Raw genomic sequence first — 22,647 nt, forward strand, 5'->3', positions numbered from 1 at the left:
TATTCTAACTCTCTGAGCCAAGTTTCTACATCTCTAAAGTAAAAATACTGTCCTTACATGAAGGCAAAGGCCATGTTCGTTTTGTTCAACAATGAATATACACTGCCTAGCAAATACAAAGTGCTCAATTTGTATGTGTGGTGAGGTAAGGAGTGAGAGAAGAAGACCAGACTAAGTTTTGAACTTTCCAGACTAAGCACATGATAAATATTAATTGCATCTGAATTTGGAAAAATCCCAAATTAAATTTGAGATCGAGACTCCTGCTTTCAGCAAAGACGGAATTGCAGGGACTGGATTTACCCTCCCACCTACAAGTACTAAAAAACTGGACAAAACCTGTGAAACAATGGTTTCCAGACACTGGACATCAGGTTGTAGAGAAACGTGACCCCTGAGAGAGTGGAAACAAATGAGGTGAACCCTATGCCTGGCCAAACTTACTGTCTGGAGACGCAGGCAGAACCCGATAGTCTCTTTGTGTTGAGGAGACAGAATTGTAAGTCTGGGGAAACCATGGCAGTTGAGGTTCTCAGTGCAGAATACAAGAGAGGAGAGAGTTACATAGAGAGAGCAAGCTCTGGAGATCTACCGAGATGGCCTTCTAAGTCTTCAGCTGGGCACGAATCAGCACAGGGAAATACCTGAAGCTGCGAAAGAACCACCTGACGGGAGTGAAGGGAACAATCCCCAGTTCTCACACAGAGAGCAGGAGAGGAAAAAAAAAATCTTGCATTCAAAGCACCTAAGGGAGAGAATTAGCTCTAGATGAAAAGCTCTTCAGGTCTTGCCTAACAAAGTTTAAAAGGATCAAACTATTCCAAGTAACTCAGCTGTGCCCTAGAAGAAAGCTTGAGAATATTTGTAAGAATACAAAAGTATCCAGCACCTAATAAGGTAAAATTAACAATTCTGGCATTGAATCAAAAATTACTAAGCACACAATGAAGCAAGAAAATATGAGTCTTAGTGAGGATAAAAATAAATCAATAGAACTAAATCCATGAGGAACACAGATGACAGAATTAAGAGACGAGGAATATCAAAAGTGATCATCATTATACTCCATATGTACAAAAAGGTGACAAACACTTGCACTTGTTGAGTACATGGAAGACCTAAAAAAGATCCAAATTCATCTTCTAGAGATGAAGACTAAAATGGAAGGGTAATTAGCAGTAGATTAAATACTGCAGAATAAAAGATTAATTAACTTGGGGCCAGCCCCGTGGCGCAAGTGGTTAGGTGCGCGCGCTCCGCTGCAGCGGCACGGGGTTCGCCAGTTCGGATCCCGGACGTGCACTGACGCACTCCTTGGCAAGCCATGCTGTGGCAGCGTCCCGTGTAAAGTGGAGGAAGATGGACACGGATGTTAGCCCAGGGCCAGTGTTCCTCAGCAAAAAAAGAAGAGGATTGGCAGATGTTAGCACTGGGCTGATCTTCCTCACGCACACACACAAAAAGATTAATTAACTTGAAAACAGAGTAATAGAAACCACCCAAAATAAAACGTTGGAAAAAAACAAACAGAGCATCAGCGGCCTGTGGGACAACATCAAGTGGCCAAATATACATATTAATGGAGTACCCTGAAGGAGAGAAGGAACAAATTTTTAAAAATAAGATAAAAATTTTCCAAATTTGATGAAAACTATAAATTTTAGACTGAAAAAGTACAGAGAACAAATTATGATACCTCTTTCCCCAAGTCCAAGGAAGACATTTCTATTCCACTCGGGAACCTTTTCCAATTGAACCTCTCAACATAGCAATCTAAGCAACTACAACTTATCCATAGGACCTGGCACTTATTAAAATCTATTTACCAGCCTTGATATGCTGTTCCTTTGAAAGATATAATGGTCCAACCACAAAAAGGACAAGATTAGCCTGCCTTACTCCAGAATTATAAAGCAGTATTGGAATAGTATAACATCATGAAAAGCCTACCCTTTAAGAGAGTAGAAAGAACTGCACCAAAATGTCAACAGCATTAATCAATTTCTTTTTCCTTTCACTACTTTTTCAACTTCCTACAATGTAGCTACAGCATTTTAAAAATGTATACATCAATATAGCCGTTCTCAAAGTGTGTTACACAGTCTCTGGGGGTCCTTGAGACCCTTTTAGAGAGTCTGCAATGTTAAAATTATTTACATAATAATACTAAGACACCACACAATTTTTTTTCCACTGTGTTGATATCTACATTGACCGCACAAAGGCAACAGTGGGTGACACTGCTGGTGTCTTAGCATGACTAAGACAGTAGCACTAGCCTGTGCATGCAGTCACTGTATTCTTCACCACAACTTGCAGTAAAAACAAAAACAAAACACTAGTTGCACTTAAGAATGTCCTTAATGAAGCAGGAAAGATCATAAGTTTTGATTAATCAACTGTTGAGGACACATTTTTTAAACATTCTGTGACAAAATGAGAAGCACACAAAAAGCACTTCTGTTGTAATGATTGTACTCAGGAAAAACACTTCTGCAATGTTTAAATTGTTTGCTAAAGTAGTCACTTTTTTTCATGGAACATCTTTTTTATAAACCATTTTAACCATTTTTAAGTGTATAATTCAGTGGCATTAAATACATTCAGAATGTCGTGTAAGCATCACTACGAACCATTTCCAGAATTTTTCATCATCTCAAACAGAAATGTTAGTAGTAACTACCTATTGCCCCTCTGCCCAGCCCCCAGGAACCTCTATTCTACTTTCTGTCTCTATGAATTTGCCTATTGTAGATATCTCATATAAGTGGAATAATACATTTGTTCTTTTGTGTCTAGCTTATTTCACTTAGCATAATGTTTTTAAGGTTCATCTATGCTGTAGCATGTATCAGAATTTCATTCCTTTTTATAGCTGGATAATATTTAGTTGTATGTATATACCACATTTTATTTATCTATCCATCTGTTGGGGGACACTTGGGTTGTTGCTACCTTTTGGCTACTGTGAGTAATGCTGCTATGAACACGGGTGTACAAATATCTGTTCAAGTCCTTGTTTTGGCTTCTTTTGGGTAAATACCTAGGAGAACTGCTGGATCATATGGTAATGCTATTTTCAACTTTTTGAGGAATCACCAAACTGTTTTACACAGTCGTTGCACCATTTTACACTGCCACCAGCAATGCACGAGGGCTCCTATGTCTCCACATCTTTGCCAACATTTCTTAGTTTCCCTTTTTTGATAATTGCCATCCTAATAGGTGTGAAGTGGTCACTCATTGTGGTTTTGATTTTCATTTTCCTAATAACTAATGACTTACAGCATCATTTCAAGTGCTTATGGGCCAAGAATATTATCTTCTTTGGAGAAACGTCTATTTAAATCCTTTGCTCATTTTGAATTGTTTTTTGTGTTTTTTTGTTGTTGAGTTGTAGTTCTTTATATATTCTAGATTTTAATCCCTTATCAGATATATGCTTTGCAAATATTTTCTCCCAATGTGTGGCTTCTCTTTTCACTTTCCTTTCTCCATTGAGTGCAGTTAGCACCCTTGTCAAAAATTAATTGACCATATGTGTGAAGGTTTATTTCTGGGCACTCTGTTCCATTCCATTGGTCTATATGTCTATCCTCAAGCCAGTACCACACCATCTTGATTACTGTAGTAAAATAAACCTTTGAAGTGTGAGTCCTTCAACTTTGTTCTTTTTCAAGATTGTTTTGGCTATTCGAGGTCCCTTGACGTTCTTTACGAGTTTTCAGATCAGCTTGCCAATTTCTGCAAAAAGGGCAGCTGGAATTTTAATAGGAATTGTATTGGACCAGTAGATCCATTTGGAGAGTACTGCCATCTTAACAACACTAAGTTGTCCAGTCTATGAACATGGGATGTCTTTCCATTTATTCAGGTCTTCTTTCAGCGATGTTTTGTAGTTTTCAGTGTACGAGTCTTTCGCCTCCTTGGTTAAATTTATTCCTAAGTATTTCATTCTTTCTGATGCTATTGTAAGTGGAATTGTTTTCTTAATTTCATTTTTGTTTTTGTTTTATTTTGTTTTTTAAGGTTTTATTTATTTATTTTTCCCCCCAAAGCCCCAGTAGATAGTTGTATGTCATAGCTGCACATCCTTCTAGTTGATGTATGTGGGACGCGGCCTCAGCATGGCCGGAGAAGCGGTGCGTCGGTGTGCGCCCGGGATCCGAACCCGGGCCGCCAGCAGCGGAGCGCGCGCACTTAACCGCTAAGCCACGGGGCCGGCCCTTAATTTCATTTTTGGATGGTTTGTTGCTGGTGTATAGAATACAATTGATTTTTGTATATTGATCTTGTATCCTGCAACTTTGATTCTAGTAGTTTTTTAGTGGATTCCTTAGAATTTCTACAGACAAGATCATGTCATGTGCAAAGAGAGAGAGAGTTTCACTTCTTCCTTTCCTTTCTGGATACCTTTTATTTCTTCTTCTTGCCTAATTGCTCTGGCTAGAAACTCATATGCTGAATAAAACCTATGTTGAACAGAAGTGATCTTGTCTTGCCCCTGATATTAGGAGGAAAGCTTTCAGTCTTTCACCATTCAGTATGATGTTAGTTGTGGGATTTTCACGTATGCTGTGGAACACCATTTTTACTTAAAAGAACGACGAACAGAAAAAGTATGGTTACTCAGACTTAGGTATTTGGCAGACGGTTTCTCTAAAATGAACGAAGTAACCCATCACTTCAAGGAAACAACCAATAGTTTTTGTTGCAAATGATAAAACTTAAGCTTTTAAGCAAAAATTAAATCTACATAACCCAGTGAAGCAATATTATAAGTAGTGAACACTAATTATAAGTAGATTTACCATTTTTTGCCAATTTTGCAGGCTAAAATAAAATTATTTTATGACTAACAAATTGGATTGTTCTTTTAATATTCATATTTGGCCTTTCATATTTCTTCTTTTGTGGGTTATTCATTTCCTTTGCCGATTTTAGAGAGTTTTGTAATTTCTGTTTTTTTGAATTTTCTTTTTTTTTTTTTTTTTGTGAGGAAGATTAACCCTGAGCTAACATCCATGCCAATCCTCCTCTTTTTGCTGAGGAAGACTGGCCCTGAGCTAACATCCGTGCCCATCTTCCTCCACTTTATGTGGGACGCCACCACAGCATGGCCTAACAAGCAGTGTGTCAGTGCGTGCCCGGGATCTGAGCGCGGGCCGCCAGCAGCGGAGCACGTGCACTTAACCTTTACGCCACGGGGCCGGCCCCTGAATTTTCTTTGTTGGCTATTGCAATCTAGTCTCTCCTTTCTTTTTTTCTCCCTCAGCAGTGCCTCCTTTTGAATCTCCATTGCTGACTCCTCTCCCCCTAGATGATCTGCCCACTCTCACAGCTTTAAATACTATTTTGAATACCACCAAATTTCCGTCTCTATTCCAGACCTCTCCCTCTGAACTCCAAACTCCAATACAGCCAATTATCTGCTTGACATATCACCTTAGAAGACTCATAAACATATTTCAAACTTAAACATGTCCAAAATGGAACTTTTGATTCCCCTCTCTCTCAATTAGTTCTCCCCACATCTATCCTCTGAATTCCCCCTTTTAGTAAATGCTGCCATCACTGGCAGAGTTAATGACCAGAAATCTACAAGTCATCCTTGATTCTTCCCTGTCATCTTTTCTCACCCTCCTCTTGTCCAATTCAACAGCAATTCTTATTGATTCCAGCTCCAGTCTATCTCCTATTTTTCCATTTTTCTTCCTTTCAACTTTCTCTTCCCTCGTCTAAGCCATCTCATCTCTTACCTGGCCTACAGCAATAACCTTGTAACCTATTCCTCTACTTTCATCATTGCTATCGCCACAAGCCTAACCCATTTCCCACACAGCAGCCAATACTATCATTGTAAAATAAAAATCAGATCATGTCCTTCCCCTGTTTAATACCTTGCTATGGCTTCCCAATGCACCATCTATCTAGTTGCTCAAACCAGAAACCTATCCAATCCATTAGCAAGTCATGTTACACTAGCTTTAAAATACATCAAGTACCGTCCACTTCTCTCCATCTCTACTACCATCACTTTGATTCAAACCATCATCATTTCTCCCCCGGACTGAAAACACACAGAAGCATGGTGCTGCCCTTGTCCCAATCATAAGAAAGGCATTCCTAATCTAAGTGGGAATCTCTTCTCACCAAGCCCAATCTCCTCAACATAAAGATCTAAGCCGCCATTATCTTCCAATAGGATCGGGCACTTATTGAAACCTATTTTACAGGTACTAGGGAAAGACTACAGCAGCACAAACACTTCTGTCTAGTTTGTGAAACACTACTGTTTCACTGGAAGATAATTTGAAAACCAACAGAATACTGGTTTAGAGGTTATGTTTTTTTTTGTTTTTTTTTTAAACGGTATACACCGTGAGCAAAGATCAACTTTATTTATTTTTCCCCCCCAAAGCCCCAGTAGATAGCTGTATGTCATAGCTGCACATCCTTCTAGTTGCTGTATGTGGGACGCGGCCTCAGCATGACCGGAGAAGTGGTGCGTCGGTGCACGCCCGGGATCTGAACCCAGGCCGCCAGCAGTGGAGGGCGCGCACTTAACCGCTAAGCCAGGGGCCGGCCCTAGAGGTTATGTTTTGGAAACTAATAGAAAAAGAGAGACTATAAGGTTATAAGCTTCATAAGAGGAGGGACTATGTTTGTCCCATTCACGGTTTTATCACTGCTCCTAGAGCAGTGCCCAGCACAGAGAAAGTACTCTATACTAATTTTTTCTTTAATGAATGGTTAGCACATGAGCTTTTAATTATTTCTGAATTATTCCTAGCTGAATACATCACCAAATCTTGATCATTTCAGTTTATAACTACCTCTAAAAAGTCAATATAGTTACAATAGAAAAGTTTAATCTTACTTCCAAAATGGATGCAGTAAGACAGTGATGTTTTAAAATTAACTGCACTGTACAATCCTATTCAGCTTCTACTGTAACATCCTGTGCACAAAGGAAAACAGGTGCAAAAACCAGAGTTAAAGTTCAAAGGCATGAAAGCAGCATATGGTTTTTGCTCGATTCATTTTTTATAAAGTCTAAGAAAAATGAGGGCAAATTTTTCTTTAGATAAGTTAATTCATCTAATATCCTCTCTAAAATAACGACAGGAAGCAACTATATTATATGCTGATAGATACACTCTTCTAGAGAATATTTACGGGATTACCTCCTCAACATCCAGCCTGGGAACAAATTCCCTCATGCACATGGCTTTGGGGGAACAAATACGTTCCCCAAGCCACAGCAGGTTCATCTAGAGGTGACACCTGGTCCATGCTGGACTAATCACAGCACTTAGCTTTTCTTTCCAGAGTTGACTGGTTCAGAGATAATCAACTGATCTATACCAAGCCAAAGTCAAAACTGAAACTAAGAGTCACACATTCTGCTATAGTGGAAACCCATAACAAGTAAATCTTGGGTGTAGCAGAGGCCAGATTTTCCTGCAATTCAGACATTAATCTGCATTGAGAGAATGCAGATAGAGTCCTGGTAGCATTTTCAACCCTGGTTTCAATTATTCCTGAGGCTTACCTGCATTCTTGCCCTTAGTGCAACTTAAGATACTCACTTTTTCTAGAATTTTATGAGTGCACAAATTTCTCTCTCCAAAGAAGAAAAACCAGGAACAATGCATAAAAGACCTGTAATAGCCTTTCACGCAAAAAACATTAAACCAACAAGAAACAGAAGGAAACTTTCTCAACCTGATAAAGGGCATCTATGAAAATCCCACAGCTAACACTGTACTCAATGGATGAAAGATTGAAAACTTTTCTCCTAATATCAGAAACAAGACAAGGATTTCTGCCCTTACCACTTCTATTCAACATAGGTTCTATTCAACATATGAGGTTCTAGCCAGAGCACTTAGGCAAGAAGAAGAAATAAAAGGCATCCACAAAGGAAAGGAAGAAGTGAAACTCTCTCTTTGCACATGATATATCTTGTTCATAAAAAATCATAAGGAATCCACTAAAAAACTACTAGAACCAATAAATGAGTTCTGCAAAGCTGCAGGATATAAGATCAATATACAAAAATCAATTGTATTCTATACACCAGCAACAAATCATCCAAAAATGAAATTAATAAAACAATTCCATTTATAATAGCATCGGAAAGAATGAAATACTTAGGAATAAATTTAACCAAGGAGGCGAAAGACTCGTACACTGAAAACTACAAAACGTTGCTGAAAGAAGACCTGAATAAATGGAAAGACATCCCATGTTCATAGACTGGACAACTCAGTATTGTTAAGATGGCAGTACTCCCCAAACTGATCTACTGGTCCAATACAATTCCTATTAAAATTCCAGCTGCCCTTTTTGCAGAAATTGGCAAGCTGATCTGAAAACTCATAAAGAACGTCAAGGGACCTCGAATAGCCAAAACAATCTTGAAAAAGAAGAACAAAGTTGGAGGGCTCACACTTCCTGATTTCAAAGCTTTACCACAAAGCTACAGTAATCAAGATGGTGTGGTACTGACATAAGGATAGACATAGAGACCAATGGAACGGAATAGAAAGCCCAGAAACAATCCTTCACACGTATGGTCAATCGACTTTTGACAAGGGCAGCAAGAAAATTCGATGGGGAAAGAATGGTGTTTTCAACAAACAGTGCTGGCACGAAAGGATATCCACATGCAAAAGAACGAAGCTGGACCCTTATCTTATATCACATACAAAAATTAACTCAAAATGATGATAGGTGTAATCTTCAAGACCTTGGATTAGGCAGTGATTTCTCAGCTATGACATCAAAAGCACAAATAATCAGAAAAAAAAAATATTGGACTTCATTAAAGTTAAAAACTTCTGTGCTTCAAATGACACTATCAAGAAAGTGAAAAGACAACCCACAGAATGGGAGTAAAGTTTTATAAATCATATATCTGATAACAGTCTAGCATCCAAAATATGTAAAGAACTCTTACAACTCAACAATAAAAAGACAATGCAATTCAAAAATAGGCAAAGCATTTGAATAGATATTTCTCCAAAGAAGATATACAAATAGGCAATAAACACATGAAAAGATGCTCACATTATTACTCATTAGGCAAATGAAAATCAAAACCACTCTGAGATATCCACTTCATACCCAGTAGGATGGCTATAATCAAACAAACAATAACAAGTGCTGGTGAGAAACTGGAACTGTCATACATTGCTGGGGGAATGTAAAATGGTGCAATTGCTGTGAAAAACAGTTTGGTAGTTCCTTAAAAAGTTAAACATAGAATTACCATATGACTCAGCAATTCTACTCCTAGGTATATACCCAACAGAACTGAAAACATACAGCCACACAAAAACTTGTACACAAATGTTCATAGCAGCATTATTCATAATAATCAAAAGTGAAAACAACCCAAATGTCCATAGTCACAATGTGGTATATCCATACAATGAAATATTATTTAGCCATAAAAAAGAATGAAGTACTGATCCACACTATAACAGATCAATTGTGAAAATATGCTAAGGGAAAGAAGCCAGACAAAAAAGGCCACATGTTATAGGATTCCACTTCTATGAAATGTCAAAAACAGGCAAATCCACAGAGACAGAAAATAAATACAAGTGATTGCCAAGGGCTGCAGGGACACAGGACAAGACAATGGGGAGTGAGCGCTAATGAGTACGAGGTTTCTTTCCCCAGTGATGGAAACGTCCTGGAATTAGACAGTGGTGATGGTGGCGAGGACTTTGTGAACACACTAAAAACCATTGAATTATATACTTTAAAAGGATGAAATTTATGTTATGTGAATTGTATCTCAATTTTAAAAACTGAATAGGAAAAAAAGTCTCTAAGCAACCAAAATACAGATCATACAGTAAAGCCATATATTTTCCTTCAAACACAAAAAACTGATTCTTGGGGTTGGCCCGGTGGCATAGTGGTTAAGTTCACACGTTCCACTTCAGTGGCCCAGGGCTTGCAGGTTCAGATCCTGGGCGCGGACCTACGCACTGCTCATCAAGCCATGCTGTGGCGGCACCCCAAGTACAAAAAATGGAGGAAAACTGGTACAGATGTTAGCTCTGGGACAATCTTCCTCAGCAAAAAAAAACAACAACAAACTGATTCTCACCTGAAATTTATTTATTCTTACTTCACATATTATTTGTACAAACCTGGTTGTATGGATTCAAAGCCCATAATGGATTAAAAGCTTCATATTAGGGGGAATAAAACTGATACAGACAGGCATACTGACAGTAAGTAAAAAAAGGCAAAAATAAAAAAAGGCAAAAGAACTTGCACGCATAGTAAGAAGCCATTTAGTAAGGGCAGATTGGTCTATTTACTTCATTAGATCCTGGCAGTATTACTGATACACAACCTGAAACAATACTCTGTTTATAGTAATGAAAATAATGATGATGATTAAGATAATAAGAGCTAACACATTTATCACTTTTGATGTACCAATCACTGTTCTAAGTACTCAACATTCGGTGACTCATTTAGTAACTCCCAACAAACCTACAAGGAAAGTACTACTGTTATTTCATTTTAGAGGAGAAAACTGAGGGATCATATAGCTAAGTAAATGGAAAAGTTAAAATTCAAACTCAGGCAGGTGGCTTCAGAGTCCACCCTCTTAACCAGTACACATACTGTCTCTTAGTGATGAAGTATCAGTCATAAAAAAAATGTTACACAATGTTCAGTATGCTCTAAGAAGACCAGAAAACTTACAATTTTTATTTCACTAAAAAATGTTTAAGGAAAAAAAACTGTTCTATGGCAGCCTGTTATCTATAGGAGACAGTCTAGAGGTCAAAGAACAACACTTTACATTCTGACTCCAACCTGTATTTCCAGCTTATCTATCTCTCCCAATTCTAGCCAAACCAGACTGCTCATGTTCCTTAAACATACAGAGCCTGCCACCGTGTTAAACGCCTTTTCTTCACTTCTCTGCCTAGAAAATTCCTATCTACCCTTCAAAATCTAGCTCCCAATAACACTCCCTCTGTGCCACCCTCCCTGATGCTACTAGGCAAAACAGTGTTCATACAGCATTTCATATATATCTCTATTAAAGCATTTATCACATTACATCATAATCAAATGCTTAACTCTCCTTTTCACTTCCTAGAATTAGACAGAACTTAGTTTATTGTAGATGGTGAATAAATTTTTAAAGCTTTGGTACCTAACAAAGTAGAATTATTTTTAAAAACTCAGGAATACAAAATGACTAGTTAGCTAAGGTCCACATAGTCAAGGTTTTATTTTAACAAAAGTCATGAAATTTAAATATTTAAAAGGAATAAAGTTCATTTTCATATAAACTAGAAGTTACAAAGGTTCCTACAGGGTAGGGTACAACGATACCATTTATTAAGTTACTGCCTGAATCATGCACGCTAACTTAATGCCTGCAGAAATTACGGTCAAGTCACTCCTCAAGAGTAATTTACTCCCTAAAAAGTTCTAGTGGAATTTACATTTTATTACTTGTTCCAGATGAGTTAATATTTATTTCCAATTGGATAAAACCAAACACAATTATACCCGTAAATACAATCAACCTATTTCTCTCCCAGCATGTAATTTACAGCATCCAAGCTAATAACATATAGGACAGCCAACACAGTTTTTAGTATTTAATAAGTACAAAAGAATACAGTGGTCCATCAAATATTAATTGAATTAACTGCATTTGCCAATATCTACTCTAGTTAAAAAGTCACTCACCTATAAAGAAAACGTCATTTCACTTTGCTTTATTAAGAAAAAGTTATCAAAACTATTGGCTTAATTTTTTCCCTATTATCCCACTTATAACTTACCTAATATGCTAAGCTCTGCCAAGTTCTGATCTCTTATTATTTACTGCCAACCTCAGCTTAACTCCAACCTTGTTTCTTTGAAACTCTCACTTATCCACAAACTTTCATGATCTTCAGGGTCTCTATAGGATGCATTGACTCCAATTCATCTTCGTGACTGTAAGTCCCTGACTTTTCAGAGGTAAACAAATCTATTAAAGCTAGGAATGCTTCAATATCCTCCAATACAATCTTTTATATAAAACACACCTTTAAATCAAACGTCAACTTTGCATTCTTATTGACATAAAATTAAAACCAACTCAACTACTTCTATGTGTTACCCATTCGGGCAGTCACAGACCTGAGTAAATATTTGTGTAGTATTCTCCATTACCTAGGCTGAGAATTCTCCTCATACATTCTTTCTTTCCCTTCCTTGAAGAGGCTTATGGTCTGCTTAGTTTTCTTCATCAAATTCTCCATGAACACCCTAAAATACTCATTTTCTCCAAGTGTCTCCATCTTCCCCTCATATCTTGACAAGATAGTGCGGAGATGCTGGTACGTATCTGGCAGCAGGTCTAAGATATAAGGTGGGCTATTCTTTAGCGCCAGCTTTGGGTTCTGACACAACCGCACCACCTGCAACAAATGGAAAAGAAGGGCTATTACTTGGAGGATCTTAAGGACAATTTCCTTTTTTAAGTTTAAAAAAAGTTATAAAATATTATGCACTTCTGCAGAAATATGAAAAATGCATAAGAAAATAAGAAATGATCCATAACCCCCCCTGCCCACAAGCAATCATTTTTAGTGGTTCCCTTAGAAGGGTGGGTTCTTAAAACCATGTGGGAGACTAATGGTTCAGACAACACGTAGTAAACTAAACGATTGGGAGGGAGGGGGGTAAGTAGAGACATCCACACAAATGCCTAAAAAATGCCAGATGAAATACGGTAAATTCCTTTTAAATGCATGGTTCGCCTCCCAATACAATAAAGAAGATTCCCAGGGGCAGAAATAAAGGACATGGCTGCCTTGGGAGGTACATCTCAGTAATGTAGGGTCTAGAGTTTTAACGACCACTAGGGGACGGGAGCTGAGAGGCCTTGGACCCAGCAAAGCATGGAGTTAAACAGAGACACCATTCTTTCCCATATAAATGCAGGACTCTCAGAATTTGCCTGATAATTCTTTTTCCCATCTTTTACTTTCAACTTTTCTGAAAGTATTTTAAGTGGGTCTCTTTTAAAAAACATATAGCTAGATTTTTAAAATCCAATGTAACAATCTTTGTTTTTTAATTGGTGATTTCAGCCCATTTTATGTTTGTTATAATGACTGATAATTTGTATTTATTCCTACCATCTTATTTTGTACTTTCCATTTACATGAATTTTTCTGTGTCTGGGAAAGACAAATAAATTAGTGAAACAGAAAAGTCTAGAAATGGACCATAACCTATATAGACTCTTGACTTATCACAAAGGAGCAGTCTTTTCCAAAAATAGTAGTGGAAGAATTAGGTATCCATATAGGGAAAACGCTCACCCTACACTATACCAAAAATAAAATGAAATCTAGGTGGTTTATAGACCTAAATGTGAAAGGCAAATCTATAAAGTGTTATAAGATAATATAAGAAAATTATCTTCATGACTTCATGATTGAGAAAAACTTCTTAAACAGGACCATAAAAAGCATGGAACCACAAAAGACTCTGCATATCCAAAGCAATCTTGAGAAAGAAGAATAAAGCTGGAGGCATCATGCTCCCTGATTTCAAACTATTTAACAAAGCTATAGTAATCAAATCAATACAGTATGGTATTGGCGTAAAAACAGACACATGTATCAATGGAATAGAATAGAGAGCCCAGAAATAAACCCACACATATATGGTCAATTAATTTACAACAAAGGAGCCAAGAATATACAATGGGGAAAGGACAGTCTCTTCAAGAAACGGTGTTGGGAAAACTGGACAGCCACAAACAAAAGAATGAAACTCGACCACTATCTTACACCATACACAAAAACTAACTCAAAATGGATTAAAGACTTGGAACACAAAACTCCTAGAAGAAAACATAGGCAGTAAGCCCTTTGACATGGATCTTGGCTATGATTTTTTTAATCTGACACCAAAAGCAAAAGCAACAAAAGCAAAAATAAACAAGTGGGACTACATCAAACTAAAAAGCTTCTGCAAAGCAAAGGAAATCATCAACAAAATGAAAAGGCAACCTAGTGAATGAGAAAAAATATTTGCAAATCATATATCTGATAAGGGGCTAATATTCAAAATACATAAAGAACTCATACAACTCAATAGCAAAACACCAAACAATCCAATTAAAAAATGGGCAGAAGATCTAAATAGACATTTTCCCAAAGACATACAGATGGCCAACAGGTACATGAAAAGATGCTCAACATCATTAATCTTCATGGAAATGCAAATCAAAACCACAATGAGATCATCACCTCAAACCTGTTAGAATGGCTATTATCGAAAATACAAGAAATAAGTGTTGGCAAGGATGTGGAAAAAAGGGAATCCTTATGCACTGTTTGTGGGAATGTAAATTGGTGCAGCCAGTATGGAATATAGTAGGGAGGTTCCTCAAAAAATTAAAAATAGAACTACCAAATGATTCAGCAATTCTACTTCTGGATATTTACCCAAAGAAAATGAAACACCAACTCAAAAAGATACATGCAGCGTCATGTTCTTTGCAGCATTATTTACGATAGCCCAAGATATGGAAACAACTTGAGTGTCCATCAATGGATTAATGGATAAAGAAATTGTGACACACACACACACAATGGAATATTACTCAGCCATGAAAGAAATCTTGCCATTTGCAACAACATGGATGGACCTCGAGGGCATTATGCAAATGAAATAAGCTAGAGAGAGAAAGACAAATACTGTATGATCTCACTTATATGTGGAATCTAAAAAAAAAAACTAAGCTCATAGATACAAAGAACAGATTGGTGGTTTCCAGTGGTGGGGGAGAAATGGGTGAAGGGGGTCAAAATGTAAAAAAAAAAAAAAAAAAAAGGCATTAACCATAAAGGAAAATATTAATTAAATTCTATTACTTTAAAAGTAAGAACTTCTGGGGCCGGCGCCGTGGCTTAGCGGTTAAGTGCACGCACTCCGCTACTGGCGGCCCGGGGTTCGGATCCCGGGCGCGCACCGACACACTGCTTCTCCGGCTATACTGAGGCCACGTCCCACATACAGCAACTAGAAGGATGTGCAACTATGACATGCAACTATCCACTGGGGCTTTGGGGAAAAAAAAAGGAGGAGGATTGGCAATAGATGTTAGCTCAGAGCTGGTCTTCCTCAGCAAAAAAGAGGAGGATTAGCACGGATGTTAGCTCAGGGCTGATCTTCCTCACCAAAAAAAAAAAAAAAAAAGTAAGAACTTCTGTTTATCAAGACACTACAAAAAGAGTAAAAACACATGTAAAGAATCAAAGAAGATATTTGCAGTACATATATATGCTGATGTATATATCCAGAACATATTAAAAAAAGTCTACAAATCAATAAGATAAAAACAATCTAATATAAAAATAGACAAAAGACTTAAACAGGAACATCACAAAAGAAGATTTCCAAATAACCAATAAACATATGAAAAGGTACTCAATCTCATTAATCATTCAGGAAAATGAAAATAATAAGATCACAATTAGACATTACTACTACTACACACACACCAAAATGGCAATGCTAACCACTGACAAAGAGCAAGAAAAGACCCTCAAATATTGCTGGTGGGAATCTACCTGGATTCCTGGAAACAGTTCAGCACTATACAGACAGGTTAAAGATTTGTATACTCTATGAACCTGCAGATCCACACCTTGAATGGTATACTAGGATACACATACAAAAATGTGTAATAACTAAAAACTGCAAACAACCCAGATGTCCATCAATAGTAGAGGGGATAAACTGTGGTATATTTATTAGCAACAAAAATACACTACACAGACTCACTACCACATGCATGCTCCTCTCAAATTTGATCTAAAGAAACCAGAAACAAAATATATACAATACGATTATATGTATATGACTACATTACTGTTCAAAAGATAGCCCTCTAAACTATACTGTTTAGGTATGCATACAAAGATGGTAAAAGTATAAGTAACGGAAAGAAAAAGAATTTTATTGGTAGATGATATAACTGTCCATGAAGAAAATCAAAGAGAATTGAGAAAGCATTAGAAACAATAAAACAGTCTAACAGGTTGCTGGATTGAAGATCAATACACCAAAACAAACAGTATTCTTAAATATTTTATAAATAATTTTAAGTATAATTTTAATTGTTGCCATTTAAAGTGGCAGAAAAACATTTAAGGTTCCTAGGAATACATCTAACAAAAGATGTGCAAGACTTTTATGAAGAAGATCATAAAACTTTACCAAAGAACATAATCAACAGAGAACTCTACCATGTTTAAGAACAGAAAGGTTCAATGTAAAAATGTCAGATTTCCCAAAATTAGCATATAAATTCAATGCAATTCCTATCAAAATTCCAACAAGCTTTTTCATGGAACTTAACAAGCTGATCCTAAAACCCACATGGAAGCAAAAGAGACCAAAAACAGCCAAAACTATTTTGAAAAATCACAGGGTAGGTAGTATTTAACCAATGAGCTATCAAGACTTATTTTATCTTATAATTTAAAAAGCGTGATGTTGACCAAAGACAGATAAATGGCCAAATGGAACAGAAAAAAGCCCAAACACAGACTCTCACATGTATGGAAATTCAGTATCAGAGTCGCATTACAAATCAGAGTTCAAGAGAAAAACTAATGGAAAATTGGTTATTCGTATGGAAAAAAAATAAAATTAGGTCCCTCATACATTATATGAAAATAAATTTCAGATGAATTAAAGATCTCACTGCGAGGAGAAAAAATTTTAAACCTTTTAGAAAAAAATAAAATATTTGTTGAACTTGATTATCTCAGAAAGGAAGGATTTCCTAAGACACAAAAAACACAAATCATAAATGCAAAGACTGATTAGTTCGACAACACTAATATATTAGTTATGATAACCCATAAGGACTATTGAACTACTTTTTTATTCTTTTTATTCCATTCATTAAAAAAAAAACCAATGCAATTATAATACTGTATATTCTTGAACTTAAAAGTCCACTTTATCTTATACAGCTAAACTAACTTTCTTGGGTTGATGTTTGCATGGTATATCTTTTTCCATTCTTCTACTTTCAAACTTTCTGTATTCGTACATTTAACGTGTGACTCTCTGTATGCAGAATATAGTTGGTTTCCTTTTAACCCATTCTGACAATTTTTTATTTTAACCAATTTGATCTGTTTACACTTGATGAATTATGAAACTGCTATTATTGTAGGTCAAATATTGTCACTTTCATGTGTTCACCCAATAAGTACTGATCCTATAATAATAATTTACTATTTGTCTTTTATGTGTCTCACCTGTTTCATATTCCTTTGTCTCCCCTTTCTTGCCCTCTTTCGGTTTAAGCATTTTTTATTTTCCCAATTTCTCCCCCATTAGCTTGTCAATTACCTTAGTGATTATAACATGCATCTCCAACTTATGAAATCTTATACAAACGAGTACTTTACCACTTCCCAGACAATTAAAGGAACTTGGAACATGAACTCCATTTTCTTTCTTTTCAAGTTGTGTGCTGTTACTACTACACTTTAATTCTATATCTCCTATAAAGTCCACAGATCACTATTATTACTATTACTATTGTTATTACTTAATACAGCCAATATTCACCCATATTTACCCACAGAACTGCCCTTTCCAACGCACTTCACCACATCCAAAATCATTTTTCTTCAGCCTAAAGAACATCCTTTAGGATAGGTCTGCTGGCTACAAATTCTTTCAGTTTTTGTTTGCCTGAAAGCATCTTTATTGTGTACCCACTTTTAAAGGCTATTTTCACTGGATAAAGACTGGCAGTTATTTTCTGTTACCACTTTATAGCTATTATTTCATGTCTTCTGGATGTCACTGTTACTGTTGAAAAGTCAGGCTGTCAGTCTCATTGTTGCTCTTTTGAAGATAAAATGTCTTTTATTCTCTGGCTGCTTTTAAGATTTCTCTTTGCCTCAGGTTTTCAGCAGTTTAGTATGATGTGCTTAGGGGTAGTGTACTTTGTATTTTTCCTGGTACTCAGAAAGCTACTTTAACTTGCAACTTGATGATTTCCATCAGTTTTGGAAAATTCTCAGCCAATTTCTCATCAAATATTGATTCTGCCTCATTCTCTTTTTCCTCTCCTTCCAGAAGTTCAATCACTTATACATAAGACCTTTTTACCACATTCCATATGTCTCTTACACGCTTTTCCGCATTCTCCATTCTTCTGTCTCTCAGTGCTTCAGTCTGGATTGTTTTCTGACTTCCACTTCACTAATTCTCTCTTCAGCTGCATCTAGGCTGTTAAACCCATCCACTGAATTCTTAATAATTAGTTCTTGTATTTTTCAGTTTTAGAATTCTTATTTCATTTTTTATCATTTCAAGTCTGTGAAAATTATCAATTTTGTCTTTAATTCTTCTAACACTTTAATGACAGATATATATATGTATATATATGTTTTTTGGTGAAGAAGATTGGCCCTGAGCTAACATCTGTTGCCCATCGTCCTCTTTTTGCTTGAGGAAGATTGTCCTTGAGCTAACATCTGTGCCAATCTTCTTCTATTTTTTATGTGGGATGCCACCACAGCATGGCTTGATGAGCAATGTGTAGGTCCACGCCCAGGATCCAAACCCATGAACCCCAGGCTGCTGAAGTGGAGCACATGAACTTAAGCACTACACCACCAGGCCAGAACCAATCATAGATATATTTTAAGTCCTTGAGTGATACCTTAAATATCTGTATCTCCTGTGGGTATGTTTCTACTATCAATTTTTCCTCTTGGTATTCAGTTGTATTTTGTCTTTTCATATGCCTAGTTATTTTTTATTTAATGATGAATATTGTATATAAGAAATCATAGAGACAATCTGAGGTTATGGATGATGTTATTCAGAAAGGATTTACTTTTGCATCTGGCAGGCAGATAGGCTAGGAACAGCAGGAATCCCAGATCATCTTAATCTAATCCAGAATTGAGAAGATTAAAAAACTGGGCCTCAGTCCCTGTACTTCTGTTTCACTCTTACTACTATAATTTAGGCCCTCAGAGACCCAACCCAAAACCTAGTGTTTTCCAGGGCCCTCCATCTTGGCAGGGCCTAATTCCAATTTTTTGTCCTCCTTGACCCGAGTATTCTGAAAACTCTATTCAGCATCTGAGCTGTCACTTCCAGAATCAGCAATGACCTCATGGGAAAGGGAGTCTCAAACATCAGGCTCACCTCTCAGAGCTTTCCTCATCTTCCAGAATTTGGCCTCCTAATTCCTCCTACCTTTATAGCTCTTCAATGTCTTCTAGCTTTTCTAATTGTCAGCAGTATATTTGGTTCAAAACAACCTAGTCTGACAATGGTAGAAGCAGAAGTCTGGCACTTTACTTTTTCACATTTTAAAACACCTATTTTCTTGTCACCAAAACTCATTATAAACGTTTTTGAGATGTCTAAATGATTCCATTCCATGAATACCATAATATATCCTAATCATCCCCCAACTTTATTTTAACACTGATGTTGTTTTTAAGTCTTTACTATTGCAACCATCACTGTGATAAACATCTTTGGACATTTTATTCTTCTATACATCAGATTATTTCCTTAAGATAGATCTCTCAGAAATGAAATCATTAGGTTCACCTAGAGCAACTGCAAAATTCCCATTTAATGACTAATCATCAACGACTCTTCAAATGATGTAAGACAGTATTAAATTTTTAAAACTAGGTATTTTATTCTCTGTATACCATTTCCTCAACTCTTGAAAAACAGCTTTATATAAACCTAGCAAATAAAGACAAGCTGAATCAACAAAAATATTTGATGTATGAATATTTTAACAGTGTTTTAGGAAGCTACTCATCCTATCAAGGGTTTCAAGCCAAAAGGGAATAACATAGCCAAGAAAAAAAGACTCTACCTCAGAAGACAACTATGTTCTAAGTGCAACAGAGTTAAGAACTCATATTAATAAAACAAATACTGACAGTCCCCAATTTACAAGTGTTATATTCCAACACCTCATTTGTAAGTCAGTTGCTTATAATTCAGAATATATTTTTATCATAAAAAATATTAAAATGGTAGGTTCCCAGGTTAGTCCACGGAGAAGACTGACATTGAGACTAAGAAATCAACATCCAGCAAAAACTATAAGAGGTGTGTGACTGAAGGTTTTTATTTTCAGAGAAATTTGAAGATGTTTTATATGGAGAAAGAAACAGAAGAGAAAAAGAAATGAAAAGCTGAGGTTTCTGGCAAGACAATGGGATCTACAACACAGCTAGGAACACTAAACACCACTAAAAGAAGGGACACCTCCTTCCTCTACAACAGGAAGAAAGGGAGTGAGGACAGGTTCAGAAAGAGAAAAATTCAGAAATATGGAGGCAGTAAGTTAAAGAAGGATGTACCTGATGGTTTTAATTTTTCTCAACGTATCTATTCAACAAATATATGTCAGGCACTCGGACACAGAACTGAAAAAAGAATATCCCTGAATCTGAGAGGAATCAGGCAATAAACAGCAAAAAGGAAATCAACAAGAAAAATATCAGCCTTATGCAAAGGATTAAAATAGAGTAATATAATAAGAAAATGCTGGATGACTACTTTAGAATAGTGAATAGGGAAAGCTCTCTGAGGTGAATTTAGGCTAAGAGTTGAAATTACAGGAAGAAGCCAGCCACATAGAATCAGAAGAGTAGCCCAAACAGGGAACAACTAATCCTACATCCCTAAAGTGGGGACAGGTTTGGATTTGTTTGAGGAAGAGAAAGGTCAGTGAGACTAAAGTGTAGAGAGCAAGGTGGAGAGGGTGATTAGGAGGAGATGTGGAGCAGGCAGGGAATTCCCAAGGAGACATTACGATGAAGGCTAAAACATAAGCTTTTAAGTGTTCAATTAAAATTAAAAAGGACCAAATGTTTTAATATCTTGACAAGATTGCATCAAACAGCCAAATCAAAATGTCCTGTTTCAGTCATTTACCTTCAGTAAATTCTTAACCTCTGAGCCTCAGTTCATTCATCTGTTAAAAACAGAGATAATACTACCTCCTAATAAAATGTTTATGGACTGCTTACTTTCCAATAAAGTAGGCATTCACTAAGTGTTAGTTCCCCTCCCCATTTCCATACAACCAGACCAGGCTTATCTGCAGAATAACCAGGAATTACCTATTGAAGACAGAATAGGAGACCTCACACCACCCTTTGATCACTCCCAGAAACTGATACCATTATTCCTACCATCCTGGCTATGCCACAGCTTCCTTCCCAAACCTGCATGGTCTCTGACTAGCTGGTAACCAAGGAATAGAGAAAAGGCAACAGGCCACCCAAGAATAGGATGACCAACAATCTGCAAAAGCTATAGTATCCATCCCTTCAAAGGTCCAAACCAAGCAGAGCTCCCAAGGAAAGTATCCATATATATATCCAAGGCTACACACACCAACCCATATATTCTCCTTATTTAAAGGTAAATGCATTAACATCACAGAATTCAGGTTAAAATGCATTATTTGCCTAATACCTCTGGAAAAATGATATAGTACTTCCTTCCAACAACAACAATAACAAAAATAAACTAAAATTGCTCTAGTCTTACATACAATACCCAACTTATAACATGCAATCCATAAATGTTGTTAATGACAATAAACTGAAAAAAGACATTACTCCTCATAATATACCAAATTTAAAATGAGTTTAAAAATGTCTCCAAAACACTTGATTAGTTCTCATTTTCAGATTATTACCATGTACCTTCCACAAATGTTATCTGTCTCCTCCTTAGACCGTGACCTTGTAAAGATCATTTGTAGATTAAATGTCTGCTTTTCTCAAGATCTTTTTGAGATGAATTATTGCACGACCAGGGAAATCAGCACTCCACAAACAACTCTGAGTCTTTCAACACTAACACAGACTACAAACAAAGTATATAGGTAGACCAACTCTTTTGATACTAAAATAGTCTGGAAAGAAAAAAAAATGCCCTAAATATTTATAGCTTCTAGGAAAAAAGTTCCAAAAGGCACCGTGGGGCCGGCCCCATGACTTAGCGGTTAAGTGCACGCGCTCCGCTACTGGCGGCCCGGGTTCGGATCTCGGGTGTGCACCTATGCACCCCTTCTCCGGCCATGCTGAGGCCAAGTCCCACAATACAGCAACTAGAAGGATGTGCAACTATGACATACAACTATCTACTGGGGCTTTGGGGAAAAAAAGAGGAGGATTGGCAATAGATGTTAGCTCAGAGGCGGTCTTCCTCAGCAAAAAGAGGAGGATTAGGACGGATGTTAGCTCAGGGCTGATCTCCCTCACACACACACAAAAAAAGCTTTAAAAAAGGCACTGTGAATAATTCAACTCAATAATTAACAAACATCAAAAGCCAAAACAACCTGCCTTTATTACTCAGTGAACATTAAATCGGCAGTCCTAGTCAACCTCTAAAGCACAAATGTGCACTCTGAGCTTAAAAAATAGTCACCAAAAAATTTCTGAAAGATAAAATATTTTCCTGCTTAGTCCATCCTCCATTTTGCCAACTTTATTTCGCTTCCCAAGTCTTGCAATAGCAAAAATGGGTTCCTTTTGTTTACTTCTGCCT

General features: G+C 36.8%; 1 protein-coding gene across 2 annotated transcripts in view; it reads right to left on the reverse strand.

The window, feature by feature from the left end:
- Positions 1–22,647, reverse strand: part of CBL (Cbl proto-oncogene) — a 91,642-nt gene that overhangs the window by 58,526 nt on the left and 10,469 nt on the right. For both annotated transcript variants that reach the window (XM_058545022.1, XM_058545021.1), the window contains exon 2: positions 12,217–12,464. In XM_058545022.1, the coding sequence (XP_058401005.1) occupies positions 12,217–12,464 (248 nt within the window). The remainder of the gene's footprint in view (positions 1–12,216; positions 12,465–22,647) is intronic.

This window comes from Diceros bicornis, chromosome 7 (assembly GCF_020826845.1).
Source record: "Diceros bicornis minor isolate mBicDic1 chromosome 7, mDicBic1.mat.cur, whole genome shotgun sequence".
In the NCBI taxonomy this organism is placed as follows: Eukaryota; Metazoa; Chordata; class Mammalia; order Perissodactyla; family Rhinocerotidae; genus Diceros; species Diceros bicornis.